The sequence below is a fragment of the Electrona antarctica genome (genome assembly GCF_951216825.1).
Source record: "Electrona antarctica genome assembly, chromosome: 5".
NCBI classification, from domain to species: Eukaryota; Metazoa; Chordata; class Actinopteri; order Myctophiformes; family Myctophidae; genus Electrona; species Electrona antarctica.
In genome coordinates this window covers 44,282,192-44,299,455 of record NC_136810.1, presented here as the reverse complement: position 1 = coordinate 44,299,455, position 17,264 = coordinate 44,282,192, and the positions used below count along the sequence as shown (strand labels likewise).

Below are 17,264 nucleotides of genomic sequence, written 5' to 3'. Positions count from 1 at the left end.
GTTTTTGTTTATTTCTTTTGCTGTTTCCAGTCCAATGCATTGCCCAGCCATGTGAAGATCTCGGTGTCCAGACAAACACTGTTTGAGGACTCCTTCCAGCAGGTCAGAGCGTCACACTTCACACAAATCCTTGCATTTCATGTAATTGCCCGCATTGACTGCCAACGATGACTTTTACGACTTTTCTTTTTTTTTCAAATGCCCACACTGTCAAGGACGACTTAGCTTTTTTTTTTTTTTTACACTAGATGGCTCCCTTGGCTAACCTAAGATCCACCGTTCGATTCCCAGTGAAACGAGGAACGAGAAAACCAATGTCTATCTCTCTTCCTGTGTCGTTCCACTGTAGGGCCGACCGCCATTGCATTTCCAATGGGCTCTAACTATTGAGTACTATTGACTACAGTTCAGAGTATTCAATGCACACAAGCTGGAAACTAGAAGGTTGGCGTCTTTGTTCAATTATGAAGCCTTCGAAGCAAAATTCTAAATAACGTATTTGAAGTTCTTTTGACATTTGATTTATTTTCTCTTTTTTACCACTTTAACATTGGCATTCCGACTTTGAAAAGAAAAGGTTTGAAGGTATTTCGATAGATGGCTGATCTACAAGCTCAGTAAGATATGTTGTGAGCTTGTAGATCTCCTATTTCTCTTGTAGTTAAGTGGTTTAAGATGGTTACTTATTCATTCATCTTTGATCCTGTTACCAAATTGATTGTCTAGATCAGGCGTTCCCAACCTGTGGTGCGTGAGCGCCCTCTAGGTGGTGCGTGACATGAAAAGGGTAATGGCGGTTTTAAGGTGTTATTTTGCACAAACGGCAAAATCTGGTAGAACACTGGAGATGTACACTATAGAGCAGCTGCGGGAGTATACAGCAGATGCATGTCTCTCAGTGCAGTGACGACCTGTGATTATTTGCCATAATGCAGGGTGCGTCAACTAGGTCAGGAGGTAACAGGGGGTGCGTCAACTAGGTCAGGAGGTAACAGGGGGTGCGTCAACTAGGTCAGGAGGTAACAGGGGGTGCGTCAACTAGGTCAGGAGGTAACAGGGGGTGCGTCAACTAGGTCAGGAGGTAACAGGTGGTGCACGGCCTAAATATTTGCTAATTATGACTAGACTCTAGTCTGGATCCTTGAGTTGACTTACTTGTAGGTTAGGACATTTTGTCCTAAAGCTTAAACGATGTGAGTCAACGTGGCCGTCCTTCTTTTAGATCATGAACGTGAAGCCGTACGACCTGCGTCGTAGACTCTACATCATCATGAGAGGAGAGGAGGGACTGGACTACGGGGGCATCGCCAGGTGAGAACGCTCCGCTCCACAAGCCATGATGCACAGCCCCATGTTGTGTGCTTGTTCTCCCCTCCAATAACCAACATCTCAAAGGGGTTTTATTTGCGGCCTGCATACAGTCATAGTCCTTAAAAACATGTCAAACAAGCAGGAGAAGGGCACACTCCAGAATTGAGGAGGTGCTTAAAGGCCTAAGGCGATGAACAATGAAAAAGAAGGAAAAAAAAAACATATTTTTCATCAGTCATAGCCCTTGTCTTGTGTGTGTGTGTGTGTGTGTGTGGTGTCAGGGGTGATTTTAAGGTAACTGTTTGTCAATCATTTATGTCCATTTTGGTGATGGGTTCCTTGTTTATTTGGTTGTTGTTGTTGTGTTTGTTTGTTTTTTTGCCATCCTTTCACCTCCACCTTCAATAGAGTTCATCTCTCTCCTCCCTCCATTTCCTATTCCTATCCTAAGAGAAAAAGACTGCCAAAGCAGACAACCCGCAATACTCCAGGGTAGAAGAATATCCTTATAGGTATAAGAAAGCACCAGCACTCAATACATGTCCTTTTCGGCCCGGGCGGTTAGCTCAACCGTCTGGGCACCTAGGCTGCCAAACCAGCCGGACGGTGTGCCGTGGGTTCGACCCCCGAGCACGACGGCATTTGCCTGCGTGGCACTCCCCATCTCTCTCCCCCTTTCCTGTCTGACTACTGTTCCTTATCAATAAAGGCATAAAAAGCCCCCAAAACAAATCTTTAAAAAATAATTATAATAAATGTCCTTTTCACATCTGACGAACAAACAGCAGACGCGTTTCGGCCAAACAGGCCTTCCTCAGCGTGCAAGGAAGGCCTGTTTGGCCTTCCTCAGCGTGCAAGGAAGGCCCAAACACGTCCGCTGTTTGTTCCTAAATAAAACATGTGGAAAGGACATTTATTGAGTGCTGGCGCTTTCTTCTGTTTTCTATTCCTATCCTACCCTGCTCCCATCCCGTCCCTTACACCTCCCCCCACACAAACACACACCTATTCTGCTCCTCCTTCCCTCCCACATCCTCCACCCATGCATCCATCCATCCATCCACCCATCCTCCACCCATCCACTGCCCTGCCATTGTAGCGCCACCACCCGCATCTGTTGTGTTCCAGTCCCGCCTCTCTCTTTATGTGGCTTATTGTCTTTATTTTATGTGTTGTTTCTTTGGGGGTTGTTATGTCTCTGTCTCCGGTGTCACGTCAGTGGTTTTACCCTATGGTAGGTGACGTCATGCTGTTCTACCACAGGGTAGAACCACGGACGGGATGTTGGGAGGTGTCTGCGTCCGTCAGTCCGTCCGTCCTTCCGTCCATCCGTCCGTCCGTCCGACCTCAGCCCGACACCCTCCCCCTCCCCTCACATACCCACGGGGAGGGAAGGGCAGGGCAGGGGAGCGCTTGGTGGTGGTGGACTTCATTCTTTCTGATAGATAGATAGATGCCATCTTTCCACAATCCATATAATGCTTTTCCATTGTATCTTGATTTATAAACAACTGCATATATGTGTTCTTCATGTCAGTCAAATGCCATTCATGATGTGTGTGTGTGGGTGTATTTCCATTTGTCTAGCTATGTACACACTAATTTATCTCTAAACCCCCATTACATAATCTAAATGGTATTCTGACAGCCTGTATTCTATCAAGGTAATCCATTATCTTAACATGTTTACGTCCGGCTTCTCTGTATGTGGGTTTCTCTGAAGAGGTCCAGTCCTCTCCCAGTGTGTGCAGCATACGCACTCTGTGACTGTGAGCCAAGTCATTGATAAGATGACACATGGGAACACGGCGCATTTGGCATTCACACACACGGAATGTTTTGTGTGTGTGCGCGTTATCCCGTTCACCCTGCTTATCACCGCTTATCTTGAAACATTACTTCCACGGGAAAACCTTCCAACTAGTCTGACTCCTATCTGGGAATTGGGGTCCTCAGACATTCCACACATATTAGAAATACCTGGGAGAGATCCGTCTGGCCTGATTTGTCCTGTTTAAGCTGAACCGGCTCTTCAGAGAGATTGACTTCACAATGTTTAGTTAGATTGGCTTCCAGGGGTGCAGCCGTTACTTTACAATTTAGGCATTTAGCAGATGCTCTTAATCCAGAGCGATTTACAGTAAGCAAGGACAAGGCAAGGTAATGCATAAAATGCAGAAAAATAGTCATCTAGGATCATAGGTAAACCAAGAGTCTAACAGTAAAGAATTTATATATATATATATATATATATATATATATATATATATATATATATATAAACTATATAAACTGGACCGCTCGGGCGGCCCAGGCCTCTAAAGGTCGTCGAGATTAGGCCAAATAATGAAATAATAATTTAAATAATTAATGTACCTATTTTAGGAACATAATTGTAGGTGAAAATGTAAAAAAACCAAAAAGAAAAATAGAATAAGTAAATAGTAATGCATTAATAATTTTCATAAAACATGTTGCAGCCCTATTTGCTACAAATGGCACTAGGTTGTAATCAGAATCATTGTTTGCGTTGTGTTTCATCATATATGTATTATTTTATATCTAAATACTATCTTATATATTTTATTTTTATTTTGCTTATTGTTTCATTTAGTTCTCTCTTTCATGTTCATGTTTTGTTGTTGTTCTATCATGCAACCCGTCTCACCTTCATGTTGGCTTGTCTGTCTGTTGTACTTGTTACCCAATATGTTTTGTTGTTGTCGTATGTTTTATGTTATTGTGTGTTTTGCACTTGAATTAATGCAACCCTGTTAGTTTCTCACTAATGGCAACTGAACGTAACAATCAAATGTAGAATTTTGACATTTGCATTCAACTGTTAGTATTGTGGAACATTATCTCAGTCTGCAGAACATCTCCGGCTCTATTTTCGTCCATGCTAAGCCATTATCCCTAAACTATTTTATTTAGCCTTTTTTGACTATTTTGAAAAACATTTTTGAATAGTTAAAATAGCCAATCTACAAGCTCACAACTTGTCGATGTAGATTGGCTATTTTAATGTTTTTCAAAATAGTAACAGGAAAAGGCAAAGTAGTTTAGGGATAAGGGGTTTAGCATGGACGAAAATGGATCAGATCGGTGAACCAATATTCTCCAGCGGTTGCTCCTTGCGCGCCCGCCCCGCCCCTCTATGACTTCATCAACTGCATGGTCGGCTGTATAGAGCTTTGCAGTCCCGCGGCCCGACGACGGGCCTGGAAGAGAATTCCCCATTAATTTTTCCCATAGACGTTGCAAGGCCTTTTAAGCCTCGGACAAAGCCAACTCTTGTTGTGACAAATCGTGACAATAAACACTTTTTCTTTTCTTTTTCTATTTATTTGATCGGCCCAAAACATTGTGTTTATTGTCATGATTTATCACAACAAAAGTTGGCTTTAACATACTGTGTTTATTATTTTATTGGGGAAACGGAGCACTAGTCACAAATCACAGTTTGGGACAAAGTGGTTGTGTCGTGAGATTTTATTTTACTTTATTCCATGGGCTAATGCTTCCTCTCCTCTCCACTCCTCCACCTCCACTCTTCTCTTCTCTTCTCTTCTCTTCTCTCCTCCTCACCCCTCCTCTACTCTCCAATCCATTCCTCCCCTCCCCGTCCCCCTCTCTCCAGAGAGTGGTTCTTCCTGCTCTCCCATGAGGTTCTGAACCCCATGTACTGTCTGTTTGAGTATGCCGGTAAGAACAACTACTGCCTCCAGATCAACCCGGCCTCCTCCATCAACCCGGACCACCTCACCTACTTCCGCTTCATCGGTCGCTTCATCGCCATGGTGAGCCCGTCACTCAAACAAAACACACACCAAACCTCACAAGTGTAACCACCGGATTGCTCCCCTAATATTCGCAGATTATGTATGACACGTCCAGAATAGGGATTATGGTAACTAATTAGATTAGTGGTGCCAGCCACTCCAATGAACAGCTATGTGTGTCTGTATGCATGTATGTATGTATGTATGTCCGTGTTGTGTACGTCCCTTTCAGTATGGAAATAGCGTTGCTTGACCACCAAGTGTCACTGTTGAGGAGCCTAACACACACACCCATTGACCACTGCAGCACACGCACGCACGCACGCATACACACACACACACGTGCGCGCACGCATACACACACACGCACACACGCATACACACACTCTTTTCGACATCATCGCTGTGGAACAACTTGGTTCACAGAGTTTGGTTATTTTTGGGGGTGGTGTTTTTTTTCTTCCACCGACCCCCCCCTAAAAAAATAAAACCCTGCGAGCAGCACACACACAGAGAAGTGTTGTCCCTCTGCTGTGCACTGATGTATTTATGAGATCCGTCAGAAGTGCGCGCACCCCCGACCGAGTGAATACGTCTTTTATTCTGAGGACTCAGCCCCAACCCCCTCCACCCCTCGTCCTGCCAAGCTTAACTACCTCTCTCTCTCTCTAGTAGATTTGGATTATTATTTCAAAACATACATTTCGTCCATTTGAAAATAGACGATCTAAGAGCTCACAATGCGCCACGATGCAACGGATTGTGAGCTTGTAGAGCAGCTATTTTCAAAAGATTATTATGCATGTGAAAACTTGAAATGGCTCGCTCAACTAAAGGTGACAGTCTGGGAGTGTTCAGGCGTATGCTGGGTGCAGATTCGGGGAATACGTATAGATGGAGAATAAAATCTGCGCTCTCAGTAATAGTAGGAGTCTTTATTAAAAAAAGACTCCTACTATTACACTATTACTGAGAGTGCAGATTTTATTCTCTTCTCAAAACTTGAAATGGGACATTCTGCAAAACGAGTACTTTTCGTACGATTTTGAAGCCAATACTTTGGTACTTTTCCTCAAGTACATTTTTAATTCCCGACTTTTACTTGTATCACATTGCATTATTGCTACTTTTACTTAAATCATTTGAGTACTTTTGCTCTCCACTCCTCTACTTCACCCCCCCCCCCCCTTGAATGACTTCACTGCCGCACCCAGCCCACACCCGCCAACAAGGGTCTATATTTAGTCTTAAAATGCCTTTCACTGACTGGCCTTATAAAGATGCTCGTCTCTCCCAAGTCCAACTAGTTTGTAGCTCTCTCTTTTCCACGACTCACACAACACGTCGCATCACGCCACGTTGTGAGCTTGTAGATCTGCTATTTTCAGCATGCAACCAAGTGTAAAATGTGCCATTATCCGGCCCAGTCATATCCTGTATGTGGAGGGCCACGTGCAGGGCTGTACAGACTAGAGCTGCAGTGAGTGAAGTGAACAGACAGTGAGTCAGTCAGTCGGTGGGTCAGTGTTGTTGTTGGAGCGTTGCTACAGTACACTGGGTTCTCTCTCTGAGATGTCTTAAAAAGGACAACTTTAGGGGTTTTTTCAACCAAGGTTCATGTTTTTTGAACTTTAGGTTGTCATTAGAGAAAGTAAAAGATGAGTGTTATTATTAAAAAAAAATCATTTGCTGCTTTCTTTCGTGTTAGTGATTTTAGCTTTAGCTTTTTTACAACATTTCATAGCGATTTCTTTTTCATTATTTACTATAGTCCTACTAGACCCCAGAAAATTACATCAGAACACAGACAAAACACGTGTTTCGAATGTGTGAGTGCAGTCTCAGCTCTGTCTGCTCTCAGAGTGTGTGTGTGTGTGTGCACGCTCGAGCACATGTTTGTGTTCATGTGTGTGTGTGTGTGTGTGTGTGTGTTTGTGTTCATGTGTGTGGGAACCACAAGGCCAGCCTTTACTCTTAATCTCTGAGGTCACGACCTAATGCAGAGTGTGTCTAGAGGGGCAGGACTTCCGTTGTGCGCATTTCCCTTGGAAATTAGCTTTTTCGACCAATCACAACATGTGTTACTACTCGTCCGTGCTGACTATGTATATTGTATAATATTGTTGTTTCCACAACAAAATCCTGTCTTGCATAGACATAGATTTTTGCACATTTGCTTATGTGGAACATAGAATATAGGATTTAAATCTTCTCCTCTCTCTCTTTCTGTTCTTTCTCCAGGCCCTGTATCACGGGAAATTCATCGACACAGGGTTCACTCTGCCGTTCTACAAGCGCATGTTGAACAAGAAACCCACGCTCAAAGACCTGGAGTCCATAGACCCCGAGTTCTATAACTCCATCATGTGGGTCAAGTAAGTAATGCACGGCCACGTTTTGTTTTAATGTGTTGCGTGTTTGAATATGTTTTTGTATGTCTTTACTTATAATACATACTGTACATGTAATGTGTCTGTGTGCTTCCAGAGATAACAGCTTAGAGGAGTGTGGCGTGGAGCTGTATTTTGCTCAGGACATGGAGATCTTAGGGAAGGTCTCCACACACATGCTGAAAGACGACGGAGAGAATGAACTGGTCAACGAGGAAAACAAGGAGGAGTACATCGGGTTAGACCTCAGTCTTCTCTTCTTTTTATTTATTTCATGTAACTCTGTCTGTAATAATTTGTTAAACTGATAAATAAATAACCAAATTAACCCATTTTGGGTTAATTATTTCTGAAAAACCTATGTTTCTATATCAGTGGTGCTCAACCTTTTTCATGTCAAGAACCCCCAGAATTATCTGTATTTGGCCGCGGACCGCCATCTGAAAATATGTTGTTCCAAGATTTGAGTTAAAAACGCTCGCTCTGAAAGTATATATATTCAAAGATTTGCGCCACATTTTCACGATGTTTCAAAAATAGCTATTTTTCAATAGCTAAAGTATAACATAATGTTTAAAACGGGGGTTCCCGTCCTGAATGGGTTATTGTACTACACTAATTGCTGACTAGGCCTGTCTTTTGAGATAATCGCAATTATTTTTGTCAATTGTTTCCACATTGGAAAAACTTTAAAATAAGCTGAAAAAAGCAGATCTACAAGTTTACAACGCGTCACCTCGTGACACTTTGTAAGCTTGTAGATCATCTAAAAAATAATGAATGAGAATGTCAGTAATTTCTTTGTATATTTCAGTTATTTGTCATATCTGCCCTGTGCATTTTTAAATCATAAATGTATTCTTTTTGCATATGTTCCAATTCTCAACGCCAAAAACACAATTAAATCGCTAATCGCAATTATTTTTGTGACAATTAATCATCAACTTAAATGTGTAATCGTGACAGCCCTAATACTGACTTCTCATACTCCCTCTCCCTTCTCATTCCATTTTCCTTCCTGCACTCCTCACCCTCTTCTCCCTCCTTCCTGCCTTTCACATTGCGTCCCTTCGTTTCTCTTTGCACTGCGCGTGTGTGTGTGTGTGCGTGCGTGCGTGTGTGCGTGCGTGTGTTTGTGCGACTGTGCGTGCATCAGCCTGTTGACGGACTGGCGCTTCACCCGAGGCGTGGAGGAGCAGACCAAGGCCTTCCTAGACGGCTTCAACGAGGTGGTGCCTCTGGAGTGGCTGCGCTATTTCGACGAGAAGGAGCTGGAGGTGAGTCTCTGGAATATGGTTCATATTCATCCATACCCAGTCAGTCAGGTTAGGTGTATTTCATTTGGGCCTTTTGACTCGAAGGCTTTCAGCTTTCAGGAAGAAACCAAAACACACAGGGAAGGCTATTTAAATCTAACCACACCTGGGGGTCTATTAGAGTAATGTTAACTTCATTGACACATTGTACGAAAAAACTAATCATGGCATCTTTAACAGTGTTCATTCTTACTGCCCCAAAATGTAATGGCAATTTAAAACAGGTTCCTGATTTGGTTATTTTTGCTATTGTTTTTTCTATTACATTTTTCATGTTGAAACATTTTGAAAACCTTCGTCTACACTCTACAATGACCTTCCAAAAATAGGGACTCCAGGTTTAAAGTTGTTAATTCTGTGGGTCTTATAAATATTTAAGCAGTGAGAAGATTATTAACAAGAGCCTGAACATTATAAAATGGTAAATGGTGCATTTACATAGCGCTTTTACCCAAAGTGCTTTAAATAGTATATTCACCAATTCAATTCAAAGGGCTTTATTGGCATGAGAAATGTATGTACAATAATACAGACATACACCGATGGCAGAGCAAACCATGCAAGGCACCAACCTGCACATCGGGAGCAATTAGGGTTCAGAGTCTTGCTCAAGGACACTTCGTCACTTACTCTGGGGGAGCCCGCGGGATCGAACTGGGAACCTTGCGGTTCCCATCCGGCTGCTCTACCGACCACTCTACCCCTGAGCCACTGAACCTTCCTTTGGAATACAGGCGCTTGGCTTCTGTCCGACAGCAACAATATATTTTTCAATAGTTGTGTATGCTGATAGTACTCAGATCTGTAGGTTGTGTTGTTTCTGGTGCAGTCCTGCAGTGGGATGCAGACTATGCATATTACTAGTCATCAGATAATGAGTGTCCTTCTTACACCAGTGAACCGCATCCAAAGGCACCCCTCCTTAACAAGAGGGCGGTGCCCTTCATCATCACTGGACCTATCCAAAGGCACCCCTCCTTAACAAGAGGGCGGTACCCTTCATCATCACTGGACCTATCCAAAGGCACCCCTCCTTAACGAGAGGGCGGTACCCTTCATCATCACTGGACCTATGGTAGTTGTACTCTAGTTCCGTCTATGGATCTCTGCCTGGTCCTGCTTCCACGCATAAAGCAGTGCACTTTACCAAACGTGTGACCACATCATTGTGTGGCATAGGGAATATAGGGTTTATAAACTCAAATATCTGTGGTTGTGTCCCTGTTTGATCCTCCAGCATGTGCTCTGTGTGATACATAACAAATAACGTTGTTTTGTACTTGTTCTGTCCTCTGTCTCCTTCCTGGCGTCAGAGGACAGAACAGTCTGCCAGTTGATACGCGGTAAAATTCCTCCATTTTAATTTATCCGTTTGCAACTCGGAAATGGTTGCAAATGCAACCAAAAGGGTGCGTGCACTCTCAGGGTTAACGACACTGAGGATTTAACGGTGTACTACTACTACAGCAAGAGAAGAGTCACTTGGAATGATGACAGAACATTGTTATTCTAAAATGGTTCTTTGACCTTAATTGTTGGCCAGTTAATGATATGCCACGGCGTTGCAACACCACGCCAAGAACTTGATCAATAGCTCATTAGTTCCAGGCCTCAGATCAAATCGCTCGGTGTAGCAGAGCATTGCAGTGAGAACCTGAATATATCAGACCACCACAGCACATCAATTATTAGAACGGTCTATTCTTACGACTAATAATTATAGTCTGACTCACCAGCATTCATTGTTGTCTTGTGTCTTTCATTTCTATTGTTCTGGAACGATTCCCGTGCTTCTATCATGTTTTCTTTTTACCTCTGGGCCTGTGTTCATGTATGTGTCCATTAGCTGCTGTCTGGCAGACTCATATCTCCATATTTAAACTTTTTATGTTTATTTATTTTAATTTTTTTCATAAATTAATCAAACAATTAAAGAGTGTCACACAGAAGTAGTGGACATCAGAAATTTTCACTATTTTAAAACAATATTGTAAAATGTTTTAAAAACGATAATAAAAAAGGAACAGTTTTTTTTTATCCCACAATTTTGTAACCCATTTTTCACCCGGTGCCAATTGACTAAGCTGTAATGCTGGGCACTACTCTCCCTCTGCCAACCTGGGGAGAGCCCCGAGCTGAGCTCATGCTTCCTTCAATGCATGAAGAGTGAGCAGGCCGCTTCTGACAGGGGGGTGCCTTTCACCTCCCATCAGGCGCCCCGGCTGACCAGGGGGAGGCAGTATATAGACTAGGATTACTGCATGTTTTTGTGAGGGTACCTACGCTAGGGGACACGGGGAGAACATGCAAACTCCACACTTTCACCAACCCCACCTAGGGTATGGTATGATGATGCGGAGGAGAGAACACGCCCAGAGCGTCTCCGGTGGGAATGGAATGGAACCCGGGGCCTGCTAGCTGTGAGGCGACAGCGCTATACCGACTGACCACCGTGTGGCCCAGTGTTCTCCGTATTTGAGCTTGTGTGTGATGTGTGTGTCTTTCTAGCTGATGCTGTGTGGCATGCAGGAGATAGACCTGGCAGACTGGCAGAAGAACACCATCTACCGACACTACACCAAGAACAGCAAACAGATCCATTGGTTCTGGCAGGTACGCAACTGTCTGTCTCTCTCTCTCTCTCTCTGTGTGTGTGTGTGTGTGTGTGTGTGTGTGTGTGTGTGTGTGTGTGTGTGTGTGTGTGTGTGTGTGTGTGTGTGTGTGTGTGTGTGTGTGTGTGTGTGTGTGTGTGTGTGTGTGTGTGTGTGTGTGTGTGTGTGTGTGTGTGTGTGTGTGTGTGGTTTATATTAACGCATCTAGTTATGTGTTATAGATAATGTGTTTATACTCTGGTGTGTGTGTGTATGCAAAGTGACGGATGTGTGTCTGCATGTGCAAGCGTGTTGTTCTCTATAAACACCTCTTGCATAATCCAATCCAAACACAATTCTCTGTAAATATATTTTCCAGTGAGCGTATGTGTGCGTGACTGCACGAGTGTCGAAGTGGAAATGTTGAAATATTTACTATACAAATCTTGTATTGTATGGGTGGTCCCTGGCACAAAATATTTCCTGGAGGGGGCACGCGTTTGGGGGGGGTCCTTGACATGAAAAGGTTTGAGACCAGTATAAAGTCATTTTTTGTTACTATTATTGTTCACTTCCCAAACTTTTCAGGTTGAGATTCAAAAGAGGGATTAGGCGTTTGCCCGGGAGCCAAGCTAGTGAAAATAGCAGATCTACAAGTACACAATGTGTGCCGCTTTGTGAGCTTGTACATCGGCTATTGTCACTACTTTTTATTCATGGAATTTCTATTTGTTGCATTCTTTGTTTTAAAAATCATAAAATTATTTTACATTTTTGTATTCTTTATTTAACCCATTCAGGACGGGAACCCCTTTTGGTGTTTTAAGCATTATGTTATACTTTAGCTATTGAAAAATCATGAAATTGTAGCGCAAGTCTTTGACTATATATTCTTTCCCAGTGAACGTTTTTAACTCAAATCTTTGCTTCTGGGGGTCCCTGGAACAACATATTTTCAGATGGAGGCACGCGGCCTCAGTCCTAATTTCTCCTAATTGGGTTAAATCTTTAGAAATATTAACATTTTAACTGTAAGAATAAAAAATGGGATTTTTACTCGTGACCCATAAAAATGGTTATGTGACCCACAAATGGGTCCCGACCCAGTGTTTCTGAAACGGTGATCTACAGTAACGGTATACAGTATGTAGCGCAGCCTAACGAGGGCATGTCCTCCTGCAGGTGGTGAAGGAAATGGACAACGAGAAGAGGATCCGTCTTCTCCAGTTCGTCACGGGAACCTGTCGGCTGCCTGTCGGTGGCTTCGCTGAACTCATAGGTAACGGATTGTGATGTTCACTATCATTAATAACTATTAAAAGCATTTTCATTGGAACTCACTCACTTCTCAAAGTCAACCACTTAAACCCTCTGTTCTTAGTCAAACACAGATGTGTATGTTCCCCAGAACAGGCATGCTGGTTAATCACTAAACCTCTATCTCGGGCAATGTTGATTTCTGTCCCAATCACGATATAAAAGAAACAAGCAAAGATGTGGTTAACACTTTCAGTGCCCAAGACGTCTTTATAATTACCCCCTAGGGTACCCAGGACGTCTTAGGGTCATTAGGGTTATTTTATTTATTTACTTATTTTTGCGATCTCCTTGTGTTTCGCAGATGCACACTGCCATTCACTTCCTTGTTTATGGCCCTCCTAAAGTGGCTCATAACTCTAAATCTGCAGCGCTCTCCATGGTTTTCAAAATGGCAATGTTCTGTCTTCATTTCTGACTTAACCTAGTATCTCGTTTGGAATATAAACGCTTCTAGAGAGACTTTAGAAAGTTTAGATGTGACAGCGCGACGTCATAATGGAAGATTATGTCTCCCTGTTTTTGGGGGTAATGGAAGACGGAGCCTTTCAGAGTAAAACCTGCCTCATCTGCTGGGCACTCGTAGCCAGTAATTCACTGACATTATTAGAAATACAAGTTTGAATACATATAAAGAGCAGTGTATCAAAATAAAAGAACCATGCATGCATTCTGTACCTGTTTGAGAGATACAACCTCTGACTGGAAGCCATGGTGTGTTTGTCTGTACAGGAAGTAATGGTCCCCAGAAGTTTTGTATAGACAAAGTGGGGAAGGAGACTTGGCTTCCAAGAAGCCACACCTGGTAAGTGCCACGTGCATACTGTACATGTAGGGCTGTCATTTTTTATTTTACCTGTATTTAACCAGTAAAAACACATTTTACAAGTGGGAACTGGCCAAGAGGCAGATGTAAAATTTAAATTTCACTTCAAAGCTACATCGTACATGTCACATTACAGAACAGCAAATAATACATCCATGATACACCTCAAAGTACCTATGAAATATATTCCACGACCAAGGGCCAAAGAAGGCCAAACATTTTTTTACCCCCCTCGAATTTGAATGCTGGTACTACACACTGTAGCCAAGCATTTGATCTGAGGTTTAGACCATTTTAGACCAAATCGGATTTGTAGGAAATGTAAGAAGGCATATCACTGTTACACATTTATGTTGATGATCAATTGTCACACAAATAATTGCGATTAACGATTTAATTGTGCTTTTGGCATTGGAAGTTGGAACATTATGGATAGAAATGTTTTAGGCTTCGTAGTAAAAAAAAAGGTGCACAGAGCAGATATGACAAATAACTGAAATATACCAAGAAATTACTGGCATTTTTTATACATTTTATACTTTCAAAATGGTAAAAACAGCGGAAATAGCTGATCTACAACCTTACAAGCGTCACAGTGACTTTCAACATGGACACGATTATGACGATTATGACAAAATAATTGTAACCACCAGGCCAGGCCCTGGCGGTTTTCTCATCTTCTCATTGCTTTTATGTTACGTTTGGATCTCTTTTTGCTTGTGTCTAGACTCGAGCCATTGTCACAAATTAATTTCCAAATCCCACCAGCCATTTAATTCCTCAGCTGTCATTTTAGGACTAGAATAGATTGATCAATACCCCGCTGGTTAAACTGCCCAAGTAGAAAGGTAGAAAAAAAGTTATAAGCAAAGATACAAGCTCACAATGTGTGAATCAACGTTTTTTTACTCAGGCTTAAATGAACCAGGTGTGATCTGTTTACAATATACCACCTACTGTAATCATATGCTAGGTGGTGGACAGTAACGATATACCACCTACTGTAATCATATGCTAGGTGGTGGACAGTAACTATATATACCACCTACTGTAATCATATGCTAGGTGGTGGACAGTAACGATATACCACCTACTGTAATCATATGCTAGGTGGTGGACAGTAACGATATACCACCTACTGTAATCATATGCTAGGTGGTGGACAGTAACGATATACCACCTACTGCAATCATATGCTAGGTGGTGGACAGTAACGATATACCACCTACTGTAATCATATGCTAGGTGGTGGACAGTAACGAAGTGCATTTACTTGAGTAGTGCACATTTATCTGTTTGATGACTCGCTCCGCTTCGTTTCAATGTCAAATATTGTACTTTTCCCTCACTACATTTCTAGGAAGAGAAAGGGCACATTGTGATTTAACTCAGTACTTTGTACTTTGACACCAGCTCAGTGGCCTTGTGGTTAGGGTGTCCGCCCTGATACTGGGAGGTCGGTGTTCAATACTTAGAGTATATATGAATAGAGACGGCACCGGATTTCTCCTCCCATCCACTTGCATTAAGTTGCTCAAAAGCGCATGAGGCGATTTCACTCCTCCTTCCGGGTAGGAACAGAGTTAATTCTGGGATTGATTGGGCCAAACTCATGAACGCACTGGCCGTTGACTATCATTGCACTGAAACCGCGTTCACGTGTCATCATGAACGTGCGCAATGATAGTCAACGGACCAGCGCGTTCATGTGTTTGGCCCAGCGCTGCAATACCAAATTCGGCCACTATGCCCATTTCGCCTCAGGGTTTCCTCCGGGTGCCGTCTCTATTCATATATACTCTAAGGTTCAATACCCCGTCCGAGTCATACCAAAGACTCTGAAAAATGGGACCCAGTGTACTGTTAGTTGAGTAATATTTGAGCAGGTCAACCATCTACAGCAGGGGTGGGCAACTTTGACGATGGAGGGGTGGGCAACTTTGACGATGGAGAGGGCCACTATATTTCCACACTCACTCCAGAGGGCCACATTGCAAATTACTGTCTTAGCAAAAATAGCCGATCTACAAGCTCAAAACGTGTCGCACTGCGACATGTTTTGAGCTTGTAGAGCTGCTATATTTTAATTGAAATCCTGATTTATTTATTTTTTTGCTATTTTTTTAATTCGGATCCTGAAAAGTAATATTTTTATTTCATTTCAAATGCATTTAGTTATACATTTAGTTATACTGTACTTTATGAACTTAAATGCAAATACATTGGACATAAAGAAGACAATAAAATTGTAATACTAGTCAGTAAGCTACTAATATCAAACGTAATTAAAGCAGGTCATGTTTGCAGTTGTAACAGCTCAATAATATATCAGTATTCGGATATTAACCTGAGGGCCACATTAAGTGATGGTGGGGGCCGCATGTGGCCCTCGGGCCGCCAGTTGCCCATGTATGATCTACTGTATACTTTGACTCACTTACTGGGGTTGAGTGCTTTCATGTCCACCACTGGTCACCAGCTTACACTGTAATAATATGCTGCTGTTTGCCTTCCTCTCACAGCTTCAACCGTCTGGACCTCCCTCCCTACAGAAGTCTGGAGCAGCTGAGAGAGAAGCTCATGTTTGCCATTGAGGAGACGGAGGGCTTTGGACAGGAGTGAGAGTGGGAGATGTGTCGAAGGCCGACAGACAGACAGACAGACAGACAGACAGACAGACAGACAGAGGGCATGGAGTGAGTGAGGAGAGAGAGAGAAGAATTCTGTTGGGATAGTTTTTTTCCCCACGTTTTTTTTTTTTTTTTTTTTTAATCAGAGATAGGAAATCTCCCGTCATCTGTGCATCTAGCCCCGCCCCACACTTTGGGATGATGTTTGTATGGGAGACGAACCACAGCATACCGGGAGTTTGGAGACGCGGGCATAGAGCAAAAGAGGGGTGTACTGTGTGTGTGTGTGTGTGTGTGTGTGTGTGTGTGTGTGTGTGTGTGTGTGTGTGTGTGTGTGTGTGTGTGTGTGTGTGTGTGTGTGTGTGTGTGTGTGTGTGTGTGTGTGTGTGTGTGTGTGTGTGTGTGTGTGTGTGTGTGTGTGTGTGTGTGTGTGTGTGTGTGTGTGTGTGTGTGTGTGTGTGTGTGTGTGTGTGTGTGTGTGTGTGTGTGTGTGTGTGTATGCATGCATGCATGCATGCATGCATGTCAGGGAGTGGATGATGGATCATGCAGAGAAGTATTATGATATGACTAGAGTCCCCCGTCTCCTGCCTATAGACGACTCGTACAAATACAGCGCCAAATACAGTCCACAAGACCATAGTTCTAATATCAGCAGCAAATTGCAATGACAGCACAGCTACCGTACATGCAAATAACAATATATCATATCTATAAATACAAGGAGAAATGGACATTTTCAAAGTGAAATGAGAGAGATTGTGATTGTGCATGAGAGATCGGGCGAGAGAAAGAAAAGTTTGTGTGTGTGTACTGAGTGCATAATAAGTGTCGATATGAGAGAGAGAGAGAGAGAGCGTAACATTGTGATGCCTGGTGTATCTCTGTAACAGGCCAGAGAGGTGAGTCAGGTGTGATTTTATTTTTTATTTTCTGTTAATTGTGAAATTCACCATCTTTCCTGTACATAGCTAAAATAAATGAGATTCCAATCTTGAACACTGATTGTCTCTGCTGCATTGTCAACGGAAGAAGTTTCATCAATAAACACAAGTAATTACTGTTCATCACCATGTACACAATTTGTTAGAGGATTAATCT

The 17,264-nt window shown here is 42.7% G+C and overlaps 1 protein-coding gene across 3 annotated transcripts in view; it reads left to right on the top strand.

Annotated features, from left to right (window-relative positions):
* Positions 1–17,162, top strand: part of wwp2 (WW domain containing E3 ubiquitin protein ligase 2) — a 71,022-nt gene extending 53,860 nt beyond the window's left edge. For all 3 annotated transcript variants that reach the window (XM_079501699.1, XM_079501697.1, XM_079501698.1), the window contains 10 exons: positions 31–102; positions 1,223–1,311; positions 4,952–5,111; positions 7,335–7,468; positions 7,581–7,721; positions 8,640–8,760; positions 11,308–11,412; positions 12,573–12,669; positions 13,440–13,512; positions 16,056–17,162. In XM_079501699.1, coding sequence (XP_079357825.1) covers positions 31–102; positions 1,223–1,311; positions 4,952–5,111; positions 7,335–7,468; positions 7,581–7,721; positions 8,640–8,760; positions 11,308–11,412; positions 12,573–12,669; positions 13,440–13,512; positions 16,056–16,155 — 1,092 coding nt within the window. In that variant the 3' untranslated portion in view covers positions 16,156–17,162. The remainder of the gene's footprint in view (positions 1–30; positions 103–1,222; positions 1,312–4,951; positions 5,112–7,334; positions 7,469–7,580; positions 7,722–8,639; positions 8,761–11,307; positions 11,413–12,572; positions 12,670–13,439; positions 13,513–16,055) is intronic.
* Positions 17,163–17,264: the final 102 nt, after the last annotated feature.